This window comes from Mytilus galloprovincialis, chromosome 2 (assembly GCF_965363235.1).
Source record: "Mytilus galloprovincialis chromosome 2, xbMytGall1.hap1.1, whole genome shotgun sequence".
Taxonomy (NCBI): domain Eukaryota; kingdom Metazoa; phylum Mollusca; class Bivalvia; order Mytilida; family Mytilidae; genus Mytilus; species Mytilus galloprovincialis.
The window spans coordinates 62,139,732-62,154,887 of NC_134839.1; the positions used below are offsets into that span (position 1 = coordinate 62,139,732).

General features: G+C 32.1%; 2 protein-coding genes across 3 annotated transcripts in view; one reads left to right on the plus strand and one right to left on the minus strand.

Annotated features, from left to right (window-relative positions):
- The window catches only part of LOC143064068 (KAT8 regulatory NSL complex subunit 2-like), a 486,386-nt gene that overhangs the window by 71,608 nt on the left and 399,622 nt on the right, over window positions 1–15,156 (minus strand). The gene's annotated exons all lie outside the window — the stretch shown is intronic.
- The window catches only part of LOC143064070 (speckle-type POZ protein-like), a 62,353-nt gene continuing 47,282 nt past the window's right edge, over window positions 86–15,156 (plus strand). The window contains exon 1 of one of the 2 annotated variants that reach the window (XM_076236593.1): window positions 86–232. Coding sequence is in view for 1 of the 2 variants with exons in the window: in XM_076236589.1 (XP_076092704.1) it covers window positions 584–684 (101 nt within the window). In the remaining variant the exon portion in view is untranslated. Of the gene's footprint in view, window positions 233–568; window positions 685–15,156 lie in introns of those variants that run through there. The other variant, XM_076236589.1, reaches the window with a different exon arrangement.

The window sequence follows — 15,156 nt, forward strand, 5'->3', positions numbered from 1 at the left end:
AAACATTAAAGAGCTTTATAGTTCGATTTGGTCATTGTAAGTCGATAAACGATTGACCTAATTTGTGACCTACATTCTAGAAATGAGCTGAGTGCGCACGTCCAGACTTATATTTGGGACACAGGCCAGGCACTGCTGTAAATACAAGTGTTATTTCTTTGTAAACAGATTCAAATGGCTATACTTAAACTTAAAAGAATGAAAAAGAAAAAGCAGCTACACCTGTTTTAAGGTAAGACATTATATTTAAGTGTTTTAGTGAATGTGGATAAAGTTTTGTCCGAATGTCAGATGTTGTTTGTTCGTAAATTATCGCCTGGTGCTTGTAGATATCAACCACACTTTTCTATGTTATATGGCTTTAAAATGAAATTCTGAATGGACAGGATTAAAGTTTAATGAATATTAAAATGTAAAATTTCAATTTTGAATGATTTCTCACTTTATAAAGCGAATATTTAAGATTTTTATTCAGAACGGAAGTTGAAAATGAAACTTCCGGTTCATGCGAACGTATTTGAGCAGACGAAATTACACAAAATATTTCGTGCTGCACGTTTTTGTACACACATGACAAGAAATCATGAAGATACTATTGTATAGCTATTATTCTGTGCAAGATGATAAAAAGGAGAAAAAGAGAAAATCAACTTTCGAACTCGTACAAACAGCTTATCAATATCAGTAAGACAGTATGTGGCCATGGTAAACATGATAAAACAAGAAGCAAGCAAACCCCTGGAAGAAATGGCAGTAAATAATCTATATGTTTATTACATTAACAGAAAGAAATTATTCCCAAAGTTTAAATATGTTTGCCATGTTTGATATAACGGAGAAGATGTTACACATACCGATTACTATTAGTTTAGTAATTCATTCGGCTTCGATTGGAACATGTGCAAGGGACATCAATTGTACAATATTGAACATTCTGAAAACTTCTTTCACCAGTGTTCACCCAAATTGGTATCCTTAATCTAAAGGTATTTTCAATTTAACAAATTTTTGAAGAAAAATATATCAATTGCTTTAACTTTTGGAAATGTTCATGGTTCAGAGTACATGTACCTGTGAGTATTATATTTACATGAACAATCAGTTCACGATGGCATGCTGTAGCCGTGATTTCGGTTTCCTCCTCAGCAGATTTGTTGCAATTGTGTGTTAACAGCAGCTCAGTAAAAATCATTGGTTCTGTAACACTCTACCACTGACTCGTTGCTTGGCTTATCTAGTTTGTTCAGGAGGAGTTGTGAAAAAAAAATGGTAACCCCTACATAGGCTACAAAGATATAGGAAGATGTGTTGTGAGTGCCAATGAGACAACTCTACATCCAAATAACAATTTGTATAAGTAAACCATTATAGGTCAATGTACGGCCTTCAACACAGAGCCTTGGCTCACACCCGGGCAAACAACAAGCTATAAAGGGCCCCAACATTACTACATGTAGTGTAAAACCATTCAAACGGGAAAACCAATGGTCTAATCTATATAAAAAACAAGACATGAGAAACACGTATAAATAACATTTATAAACAAACGACAACTACTGTACTTCAGATTCCTGACTTAGGACAGGTGCAAACATTTGCAGCGGGATTAAAGTGACATTAAACGTTTTAATGGTTCCACATTAAACCTTCTCCCTTTTCTGAAACAATAGCATTACATCACAACATAGAAAAACACACAATAAAATATTAATTGGAAGGCTTACATGTAACTCAATCAAAAAACTTAAATTAACATACTATAAACGAATAAATTTGATCTGCGATACCTGAATGCAAATGCATAGTTAATAAAATATTAGGAACAAACATTGTACATTATAGTTTAAAAGTTTTCAAAATTTTGATGGGTAGTTTTGTCTCGCCTGAGAAGATGAAGTGGTCATAGTAGTCGATAAAAATAGTTAAGTAAGTTATCTGCTCTTTTTAGCTTATGCTTCTTGTTATAGATGATAAAGATCACTTATATTTTGTATGAAGTTTCAATGCTATCAGTAATTATTAGTTAGCCAACTATTTTGAGGTCATGCCCTCATGCCATGGTCCAGTAACTTTGAATTATTAGACCATGTAGATCAATGATATTTTGTATGAAGTTGCATTACTATCAGTACATATCAGTTTGATGAACTACAAATGTACATTTTGTACTTTTGCTAGATCAAGGATACCCTCTATAAAGTTGCATTATGATGATCTGTCTGACAGCTATTATGAGGCCCTTTATAGTTGCATTGCTATCAGTACGTATCAGTAAGACGACTATTTTGAGTCGCTGCTCCCAAGGTCATGTTCCAGTGACTTGGAATTAATTAGCAATTTTCAATTTTGAAGTTTTCTGCTGAAATCTCTTTGATTGGAACAACCTTTCTATATAGTTGTGTTATATTACTATCAGTAAATATTAGATTTTAAACAATTTTGTCTCCTTACCCCATTAGGTCATAGTCCTGTGACTTTCAGCCAATTGCCAATTTTCAATATGAGTTTTCTGCTGAATTTAGTTTGATTGGAACTACTTACACTAGACAGCACTATTAATTATGCAGTTAAATAACTGTACATCTTTAAGTTTGTTTACCATTTTCAGGCCTTGTCCTCCAATTCATGGTCCAGCAACTTGGAATTAATTAACAATGTTGCAGTCCATCAGATTATCTTTTCTGAATTTTATACCAACAGGCGATTCTTCAACAGCTTATTTTATTTAACAAATATATTTGAATAAATGTTTAATGCAAAATAACAAATAATGACCAAAAACAAAAAGGTAAATTAAAACTTAAAGTGAAAAAGGGGCCAAAAACAATCGTTTTTCTAGTTTCCAGACAATAACTTGTGTTTAATTGTGTATGGATCTCTCTGAAATTGTACTACAAGGTTTCATACTACAAAGAAATGGCTGGGACTGAGTTTTGGGTTTATTGCTACCATTGGGGGTTTCAAAAAGTTGAAAGGGGGGGTTCCAATTAGGAATTCATTTTTGTTTTCAAAATTTTCAAATTTCGAATTTTTGAAAAGTTTCAAGAAGAAATCTTCAATTACACAGTATTTTGCAATAGATTTGTAAGATCTATGACCACATTTATTTTGTGCCAGAAACCGATATTATGTCTAATATTTGATTAAATCCAAATTCAGACACTGTCAAGCTCGAATATTGTGTCCAAATTTGCCCCAACTGTTCAGGGTACGACTTTTGGGGTCCTATCAGGCTGCACTCAGCAAAGTATTTTATTTAAAATTTATACTGCAAACCATGAAGATAAATTCAGGGTTTGACTCTTCATGCATTTTAGTATTGAGGCATTTAAAATTTAAATGTAAAAGTTAGACAATGCAGACATCACATTATTTCAGAATTATAAGGAGAAATGAAAACTGAAATAAAAGACTTCAAGGAGAATGGGGGGATGTCTGGATGTTCAGAATACACAGATGTTATTAGTGTTGATGCATATAAAAAGTTAACTACATTTCATATGTATATGGAATAATTATAATGTATACATGCTTGTCTGGACCAGGTATATTTTACCTTGACCGTATTTTCATGTATCATACATTTTGAATTTGTTGATAATATTTACTTTCTATTTTACATGTATGAAGATCTTGATCTTGTGCAGCTAAATAACCAAAGTTGTTGTCTTTTATCTATTTAAGTTGTTTTATATAATTTCCGGGGACCCCTTTGTTAAATTTCCCCCCAAAAAAAGTTAAAACTAAAGATTTTCTTAATATGCATTGTAAATTCTGTTTTAATGGCCCTCCTACTATACATATAATTAGTAGGGGTTTTATACAATACAATACAATACAATACAATATTTTTATTTTCCAAATTAAAGGGCCCATTAAGAGCATAACATTAATTACAACATGACATAAACATTACAGAGTGATTAAAGAAACATAAAATAATATATTCCAGTCTGTTCTTTCCTCCTGTGTCAGACTCAGTTAAGTTGGATTTTAGGTACACATAGTTTGTAACCACAAAGTCCTGAACACCTCTGCTTTAAATTTTGTACACATGTTGATTATGATCTGAACTTTTAGGATTTATGCTTAATAAGGCTTTTTGACTCTAATTGCACAGTTCAGGGAAAACACAAACATATATATGAATATATATGACAGGTCAGAAATTTGGTTTTAGATACCGTAGTTTACCTACAATGTATTTGTTTGGGCATCACTTACGAGTCTTTAGGAGTGTAAATCATAAATGTGCATCTGGCGTATACATAGATTTATAAGCCTTGTTGGCTGTATCTTTGATGAGCTATTTTACCATGAAATTTATCACCAAATCTTAGGTACTGATACAGTTTTCAGAGACAATTTCAGTTTCCTCAAAATTTGTTCAAGGCCCATTGAATTTAGGAATGAGTCAATGTCTTTTTATTGTACCGGTAAATGTCTGTCTTCATGCAGATGTACATGTATTTCAAAACTTTTTAATAAGCTGCTTATTTCAGTTTATTAAATATGTACCCAGTTTGTGCAATAAAAATGCTAAGAGCCTGTTTGTCTATTACTCTCTTATATGTTGGTCTTTTTGCGTAATGAAATCATTCTTGTTGATGGTGTTGGACTGGTGTTTCATCCAGTGGCAAGCATTACATGCATATTAAGACTTATTTTATATGAAATGATTTTACCCCTTCTTTGAACAAGACATACAAACAGAGCCCTATTTTTATTATGCTTCTACAGAATGTTAGTTCACAAGGTGCCAGTCTGCAGGAAGATGTGCTGGTGACCCTACACAGACATATTGTTCTGACTCTCAGCCAACCAGTCTTTTGCCTCAAAATGTCCATGTGAAGCAACATTTCTATTTTTCAAGTCCTTAGTTTGACTCATCCATACTTGTACATGTAGATAAAACCCACCTATCATGCTCAAAGGAAGCATGTTACTATCAGACAACTGAGGCGTGAATGTGTTAAATATGTTCATCTTGTAGTTATACTTTGTATTATATAATACATTACATGTGTGAATAATCAAAGATACTATGTATTGACAAATTCTTTTTTTTTCCAGCAAATTAGTTTCGCCAAAAGTAATTTATTTAGTAAACTGTTAATTTAATAAAATCTGAAATATTCTGATTTTTTTAATATGTTTGACTTTATTAAATATTATAAATCGTCCTCTATTCAAAAACAACTTTTATTTTTTCAGATCTGATAGTAACAGTTTGTCATCTCGGAAATCATTTTTCATATCTTTTCACCCTATTTTTATAAAGTTTAACTTCAATAATACTAAATATAGTCTTAAATATTGTAGATGTCCAATAAGATCTGATTCAGCATTAAGTGATACACATTACATTGTTTCCTGAATATAAAGTTAGATTATTGTATCAAATGATACTTCTTAAGGCAATTTGAAAAACAATACACCAATAAATTAAAGCTTAAATAAAAGACTAAAATTAAATCTGGACTTTCTGTGAGGATCTTGTCATGGGTTGTCCGTTTCTTGTGAGGTTTTTTTATGTTATTTGAAGAATTTGGTGCAGATGGAACAGAGGGGTGAACTGTCTTGAGAATTCAATTTATAGAAAAATATGATCATCTGTCAACTTAATCTTGACTTAAAATGATGGTTATTAAAATTAAGACCCAACTTTTTAAGGAGCATTTGTAAAGTAATATCATTTTATTGTATTTTATAACTAAACCTTTCTAGTGTTAAACAACAGTGAATACTCCTTTAATTTGAAAGTCCTTCTCATGATCTAAATTTCGTGAGTTGACTGATCATGTTTTACTTTTGATATATTTCTCAGTCACCTACATGCATATTTTCAGGTCTGTTCTGCACTAAATTTTGTACTATAATGTAGAAAGATACATTTTGATTTACAAAACATTCATGTACTACACTGATGATAATTTTCTATCGCAGTATTTTTGTATGCTTTATATGCATTACTAATAGTAATTTAAGTGTTCTCATGATATCAAGACAAAAAGAAAATCTGATTTGAAAGTGTAATTTCCTTCTTTTTGTCAAATGTAAACTAAAAATAATGTAACATTACATGTAAACAAGATTTACTTCCCTTTGCACATGATGTTGGATGTGTCATTTCATGCTATTTCTGAAACCAATAGACCAAGTAAAACAAAACTTTTCCTGAGCTTATTAATTGAAAGTGCCAATAAAAAAGTGTTTTAATCATTTGTTTTGGTTGTTAAACTTAATTTATAGCAGTCCTGAATTGAAGCAAAACAAATTCAATGATTAAGGAGTGATACCTGTTGGTATATTTAGGCAACTAATTTTATATCTCAAAAAGGTTTTAATATTGGTTTACTGCTTAGACAGTGCAGACAGTCTTACTTTAATATGGCTTATTAAAAAATGTGAAAACATCTTTAGGATATATCGATGTATAAAGACACTAAAAATTAGTGTAGAAGAAACACTGTTATAGTTTTTGTCGAGCCTGCAACTTTTGTTGCAGAAAGCTCGACATAGGGATAGTGATCCGGCGGCGGCGGCGGCGGCGGCTACGGCGGCGGCTACGGCGGCGGCGTTAGCTAACTTCTTAAAAGGTTTATATTTTAGAAGGTGAAAGACCTGGATGCTTCATACTTTGTATATAGATGCCTCATGTTACGAAGTTTCCGTCAGTCACATGTCCAATGTCCTTGACCTCATTTTCATGGTTCAGTGACCACTTGAAAAAAAAGTTCAGAATTTTTGTAATGTTGAATTCTCTCTTATTATAAGTAATAGGATAACTATATTTGGTATGTGCGTACCTTGCAAGGTCCTCATGCCCGTCAGACAGTTTTCACTTGACCTCGACCTCATTTCATGGATCAGTGAACAAGGTTAAGTTTTGGTGGTCAAGTCCATATCTCAGATACTATAAGCAATAGGGCTAGTATATTTGGTGTATGGAAGGACTGGAAGGTGTACATGTCCAACTGGCAGGTGTCATCTGACCTTGACCTCATTTTCATGGTTCAGTGGTTATAGTTAAGTTTTTGTGTTTTGGTCTATTTTTCTCATACTTTATGCAATAGGTCTACTATATTTGTTGTATGGAATGATTGTAAGGTGTACATGTCTAGCGGGCAGATGTCATCTGACCTTGACCTCATTTTCATGGTTCAGTGGTCAAAGTTAAGTTTTTAAGTTTTGGTCTTTTTATGTAATTTTATATGCCAAAGGTCAGCTATATTTGGTGTATGGAAATATATTATGATCTATATGTCAGTCCCGCAGATTTATTTGACCATGACCTCAATTGCACGGTTCATTGCACAGTGTTAAGTTTTTGTGTTTTGGTCTATTTTTCTTAAACTATAATAAGTAATAGGTCAACTATATTTGTTGTATGGAAGCTTTGTTAGCTGTACATGTCTGCCTGGCATGGTTCATCTGACCTTGACCTCATTTTCATGGTTCATTGGTCTTTGTTTAGCTACTTGGTTAATGTTAAGTTTATGTGACAGTTGTAATAAAGCTTTATACTTAGGACTATCAACATAATATAAATAATTAGTAAAGAAGGCGAGACATTTCAGTGTGTGCACCCTTGTTAGTCTAAATAGTGTTCAAAAACAAAATGTTGAGTTACTTGATAATTGCTCCAATTTTATATCTTTTCAAACTTGCAAGGTACAAGTAAATAAACTTTACAATACATATACATTTTTATTGCTGACTATTGGCAATCAACAAGTGTTTGTTTTTATAGCTTTTATAAAAACGAAAAAAATATCAGACCTATGCATGCAGCATACATGTAGGTCTGATATATTTTTTTACTTTAATAGATGATAACAGTTTGTCAATGATTTTTGAACATTAGTATTGTGTGAAAAGTATCAGCAACATCAAAAACCATCAGTTTTCACAATGTGCATTTTATCACATGTTTGGTCTGAATAGGCAAAATACCAATTTTAATTTGACATTGATCAGCACTGTTTTCATATTGGCATAGTTAAGAATATTGGTCAGGAAAATCTTTGTTGAATAGCACCTTAAAAGAAAGTTTGACGTCGCATAATTGTGGTGTATGCAGCTGGGTCTCATCAATAAAGTATTATAAAACCTGTTACCATATTAGATGTATAAAGAAGTATATTTGTACTTACAAGAAATAACCAGTCACGAAAAAATAAAAAGTGACTTTGAAAACAACATTAGAAAGTCTATCTTAAAATACTGGTATAAAATAAGAGATGACACAAAAGAATACTAACTATTTATTATTGATTTTAAACTTAATTCAGCAACTTAAAAGAAGAAATTTGATTTGTGTTAGCTAACATTAACTGAAATGACTTCATTGAAAAACATTGCTTTTAGTAAGGATTGATCCCCTTATATAATGTATAAATACATTTTAGAATTTACAGTAAGGAGGTTTAAACTGAAAGTTTTACTCACAAACTAAGACATTTTCAGCTTCTGAATGATCAAAATTAGGTGTTTGTCATCATCATATATCCAATGAAATTGTTCCTGTAAATTGTGTGGTTCAAATTCCTTGATATTTTCCTATTTATTTCAACATTTTACATGTACTGCAGCTAATATTATTTTGTCAAAATTTTATGAAAATTAAACAAGACAAATTAATTTCAGTCAAAGTGTTGGGTAACCCCATAAAGTTGGTCTTTATATATAATAATGGGATAGTTTTCTCATTTGTTCTTATCACTCACTCAGGTGAAAGCCTCCAGAAGTAAAATTGTAAAACTTCATTTTCAAATTTTTTCTGCTCAAGATTTGAAACTTCATGTCAAACTTTGTTCAATCTTATTGGTAACTCCCTTCAAAGATTATTCTTTTTGGATGATTCATACTATGTAGGATTCAACAGGCAGATGAATAATGAGTCCAAATTGAATAAGTATATAAGACACATATTTAGATGTGTTGTAAGAATCCTGTAGTTACCAGTGTATATAATAATGTGCTGATAAGTCTGATTTTTTTTTAACTATGCCTCCTTCATTTTGATGTAATTTGTAAATCAATGAACACAAAAATCAAACCACAAAAAAGAGTAAAGAGAGTGATATTAACAGAAGAGACGGATGAATGTGAGAGAGAATGAAACAGAAAAGAGGGGGAGAGTTGAAATATGAAAGAAATTAGAGAAAAAGAGTAAGCATGAAATGGTATTGCTCACTTGGGGTCTCCCTATTACACAAACTATTTCACAAATCATTAATCCACAAAATACTGAATAAACTGGTTAATTTTTTTTAATTACTAGTTTGATTATCTCCCTTGAAATGGTCTGTTTATAAAAATGATAGTTAGCTTTCTGGACAAATCATTATGAAAGATTTGATATAGTTCTGATTTAGTTGAATTTTCTAAAATATACCTAGATATATAATGTGTTATTTTGAACAATTATGTTTCTGAGAAAATTATGATAAATTCTCAGTCTTAATTAATGTAAGAAATTTTAAAAACATTTCACAAGATGTGTACTTGTTCATTATCATGTTAATAAAAGATAATATTTTTTGTGTTGGAAAGATCTTATTCCCAACTTAGTTTATATAAGTATGAAATACTATTTGAGTATTTTAACAATTTTCCATAGAGGCAAGACCTATCAGTAATAAAAACATAACAAATAATTCTGTTCTGGATTCCGCCCTTGATATAGACCTCTGTCAACTTTTCAGAGATTTTCATGGACTTATGATTTGACCACCTGAAATTTTAAATCTTGACACTAAACAGTTTTTTTTTTAAAGTACATCATACATTTATCTGCTTACAACAGTTTGAACCAAACTGTTTTCCTCTTAAGCCTCAGTTCATAATTACAAATGTTTAATGCACAGTAATGTCTGATCTATCAAAAAGTCCACCAACCCATTAATTATTACATTGCCATAACTCTACTAAGTAGAAGATGACATTTATGGGGACAAGTACATTTCCAGAATATGTAACATGTTTTATAGATTTTCTTCTTTATTGATGCCATTTGCAGCGAGTTGTACTTTCTTAAAGGTCAAAGTTCTGTAAAATCATTGGAATACAGACAGTGCATATAAAAGGTGACTTTTCATAGGAACATCCCAACAGATATTTTCTGTACTTTTAATATGTTATGATATAATTCAAATTCTCTTGTTCAAGGTAATGTTTTGGAGATTGTTTCTGTGTCAAGGTTAAGTCCCCGGTAATCAATCTTGTTAATGCATGATAATGAGCATTGAATGGGAGGATTGAGTGCTCAGTTCATAATGTAGAAACTCCTATATCTTTTTTTTATACAAATGAGAGGTTTAGATAGAATTCGTTTGATGTATATGAACTTTTGATTTTGCAATTTATTAAGGGACTTTCTGTTTTGAATTTCCCGTGGATTTTTTTTTTCATGCCCCGCCTATAGCCGAGGGGGGATTAAGTTTTACCCTTGTCTGTCTGTATTTCCATATCATTTTGTCCTGAAATTTGTTTCCTTTCTCTTACTTGTGTTTGCCTCAACCAAAATTGCAGTGATATTGTTGGCTTTTTTCAAAACTATATACCTCTACCCTTTTTTATTGGGAAAATATGCGTCATTTTTGTCCAGCCTGCAACTTTTGTTGCAGAAAGCTCGACATAGGGATAGTGATCCGGCGGCGGCGGCGGTGTTAGCTAACTTCTTAAAAGCTTTATATTTTAGAAGGTGGAAGACCTGGATGCTTCATACTTTGTATATAGATGCCTCATGTTACGAAGTTTCCGTCAGTCACATGTCCAATGTCCTTGACCTCATTTTCATGGTTCAGTGACCACTTGAAAAAAAAGTTCAGATTTTTTGTAATGTTGAATTCTCTCTTATTATAAGTAATAGGATAACTATATTTGATATGTGCGTACCTTGAAAGGTCCTCATGTCTGTCAGACAGTTTTCACTTGACCTCGACCTCATTTCATGGATCAGTGAACAAGGTTAAGTTTTGGTGGTCAAGTCCATATCTCAGATACTACAAGCAATAGGGCTAGTATATTCGGTGTATGGAAGGACTGTAAGGTGTACATGTCCAACTGGCAGGTGTCATCTGACCTTGACCTCATTTTTATGGTTCAGTGGTTATAGTTAAATTTTTGTGTTTTGGTCTGTTTTTCTCATACTATATGCAATAGGTCTACTATATTTGTTGTATGGAATGATTGTAAGGTGTACCTATCTAGCGGGCAGATGTCATGTGACCTTGACCTCATTTTCATGGTTCAGTGGTCAAAGTTAAGTTTTTGAGTTTTGGTCTTTTTATCTAATACTATATGCCATAGGTCATCTATATTTGGTGTATGGAAATATTTTATGATCTTTATGCCAGTCGCGCAAGTTTTATTTGACCGTGACCTCATTTTCACGGTTCATTGCACAGTGTTAAGTTTTTGTGTTTTGGTCTATTTTTCTTAAACTATAAGTAATAAGTCAACTATATATGTTGTATAGAAGCATTGTTAGCTGTACATGTCTGCCTGGCATGGTTCATCTGACCTTGACCTCATTTTCAAGGTTCCTTGGTCTTTGTTTAGTTATCTTGGTTAATGTTAAGTTTATGTGACAGTTGTATTATACTTAGGACTATCAACATAATATCAATGATTAGTATAGAAGGCGAGACATTTCAGCGTGTGCACTCTTGTTATCAAATTGGAAAATTTATAATATACCATGAATTTGACTGGAATTCAATATGCAGACCCCCTTTCAAGAGGTAAACCCTCATTTAAAATAAGACCCCTTATGATACATAAATAGACCCTCAAATCTGCACATATAGTAATTTTTGGCATGAAAAATGTTTAAAAGAGTGTTTTTCAGTTTGAATTCATCCACAATTACTACTGAGACTGCACTCTTTGGGAATAATTTTAAGCCATTTTTTTTCAAATTGGAATTCTTCTCCAGGGGAAAAAGCCTTTATTCTCCGGTAATTTAAGGCAAACCATATCACTGAATTGTTATGTATACATACACAATGCTTTTATTTTATAACCTCGAAACTCTGATCAAATACGAATTTGACTTTCACATGTCAAGCTTACAAAAAATCAGTAATCACGTGTCACGCTTAGACCCCAATGAGACACACTTCTAAGCACCATTTTCTAGGAGAAAACAGAGATTTTGATCAAATTATAAAAATAGATTTGGGACCCGCAAATATAGAGAAAGTCCATGACAGAACCATCTAATTAGTGGTTTATCTTAATTATGACATGCCCTCAATATTTGACAGTCTCATGTTAATATGTCAAATATATATACAGATGTTACAGTTTGTGATTAGTTCAATTTAAGAGGACATATTATTGGTAGTCAATGATAATTGGTATGCACATGTATGAGCACTGACATCATATTTAATGGATATTATTTGAACTGAACCACTCAGTTAGTGTCTTATTGACTTGGAAACTTTGGCATATAGGTTTTTAACTAGGTTAGTTTAAGGGGAACCATCAATTGAAAGTCGGTGATATTAACGGGTATTGGGTATTCACTATGCAGTTTTCTTGCATAGCAATATAAAATTTCCACAGAAAGTAACAAAAGTTAGTGTGCAATAAATTCCAATATTGCACCAGTGCAATAAATCTTCAAACTTCATGACGTCATCAACGACAAAATATTAGTTTAAACCAATTTTTATACGACCGCAAAAATTTTAATTTTTCGTCGTATATTGCTATCACGTTGGCGTCGTCGTCGTCGTCCGAATACTTTTAGTTTTCGCACTCTAACTTTTGTAAAAGTGAATAGAAATTTATGAAATTTTAACACAAAGTTTATTACCACAAAAGGAAGGTTGGGATTGATTTTGGGAGTTTTGGTCCCAACATTTTAGGAATTAGGGGCCAAAAAGGGCCCAAATAAGCATTTTCTTGGTTTTCGCACTATAACTTTAGTTTAAGTAAATTGAAATCTATGAAATTTTGACACAAGGTTTATGACCACAAAATGAAGGTTGGGATTGATTTTGGGAGTTTTGGTTCCAACAGTTTAGGAATTAGGGGCCAAAAAAGGGCCCAAATAAGCATTATTCTTGGTGTTCGTACAATAACTTTAGTATAAGTAAATAGAAATCAATGAAATTCAAACACAAGTTTTATGAACACAAAAGGAAGGTTGGGATTGATTTTGGGAGTTTTGGTCCCAACAGTTTAGGAATTAGGGGCCAAAAAGGGGCCCAAATAAGCATTATTCTTGGTTTTCACACCATAACTTTAGTATAAGTAAATAGAAATCTATGAAATTTAAACACAAGGTTTATGACCATAAAAGGAAGGTTGGGTTTCATTTTTGGAGGTTTGGTCCCAACAGTTTAGGAATAAGGGGCCCAAAGGGTCCAAAATTGAACTTTGTTTGATTTCATCAAAAATTGAATAATTGGGGTTCTTTGATATGCCGAATCTAACTGTGTATGTAGATTCTTAATTTTTGGTCCCGTTTTCAAATTGGTCTACATTAAGGTCCAAAGGGTCCAAAATTAAACTTAGTTTGATTTTAACAAAAATTGAATCCTTGGGCTTCTTTGATATATGCTGAATCTAAAAATGTACTTAGATTTTTGATTATTGGCCCAGTTTTCAAGTTGGTCCAAATCGGGGTCCAAAATTAAACTTTGTTTGATTTCATCAAAAATTGAATAATTGGGGTTCTTTGATATGCCAAATCTAACTGTGTATGTAGATTCTTAATTCTTGGTCCCGTTTTCAAATTGGTCTACATTAAAGTCAAAAGGGTCCAAAATTAAACTAAGTTTGATTTTAACAAAAATTGAATCCTTGGGCTTTTTTGATATGCTGAATCTAAACATATACTTAGATTTTTGATTATTGGCTCAGTTTTCAAGTTGGTTCAAATCAGGATCCAAAATTATTATATTAAGTATTGTGCAATAGCAAGAAATTTTCAATTGCACAGTATTCAGCAATAGCAAGAAATCTTCAATTGCACAGTATTGTGCAATAGCAAGAAATTTTCAATTGCACAGTATTGCGCAATAGCAAGAAATCTTCAATTGCACAGTATTGTGCAATAGCAAATATTTTCAATTGCACAGTATTGTGCAATAGCAAGAAATATCTAATTGCACAATATTGTGCAATAGCAAGAAATTTTCAATTGATTGGAGTTATCTTTCTTTGTCCAGAATAGTAGTTGAATCAACTTAAATCATTGTTTTATACAATATATAATGTATATTCACTTTTACTACCAACTGATAAATTAAAACAATCTTTACCATTCAGTGATAACAAGCACTTTATTTTACATTTTAATATTTTATGATGTATTTAAATGAGTAGTTATTGTTGCAAACTCCATTAGGAATTTGAATTGAGATCAGTTTTGGAAAAAGGGAAAGGGGGATGTGAAAAAAAAATGGGGGGGGAGGTTAAATTTTTCTCATTTCAGATTTCATAGATAAAAAGAAAATTTCTTCAAACATTTTTTTGAGAGGATTAATATTGAACAGCATAGTGAATTGCTCAAAGGCAAAAAAAATATTTTAAGTTCATTAGACCACATTCATTCTGTGTCAGAAACCTATGCTGTGTCAACTATTTAATCACAATCCAAATTTAGAGCTGAATCCAGCTTAAATGTTGTGTCCATACTTGCCCCAACTGTTCAGGGTTCAACCTCTGCGGTCGTATATAGCTGCGCCCTGCGGAACATCTGGTTACTTTTAAATATTATATTGCTATGCAATAAAAGGGTTATTGCATGAATATTGGGGAATTTTGTCCCTAGTAGAACACATATTGCACTCGCAAGCTCGTGCAATATAAAATTCTACTTGGTCAATATTCCCCAATATTCATGCAACATCTTATTTTGTATCTTATTTTCATGTAGATATGTTTGCCCTGCCCCTCAGCTAAGGACCATCAATATTGAAACCTTTGTACTGTTATCACTCAGGATCTTTTTCCTTTCATTTTGCCATGTGAACAGATAGTGGTACAAAGATGCCACATAAAAATATCAGAAGCTCAAGACACACGCACTCAGAACATAATTTTTGTGTCAAGTTGTTTAGACCAAATTCATTGTCAGCAACTGAAGGAGTTATATTTTTTTATTGCCCTTTGACCTTGAAATCTTAACAA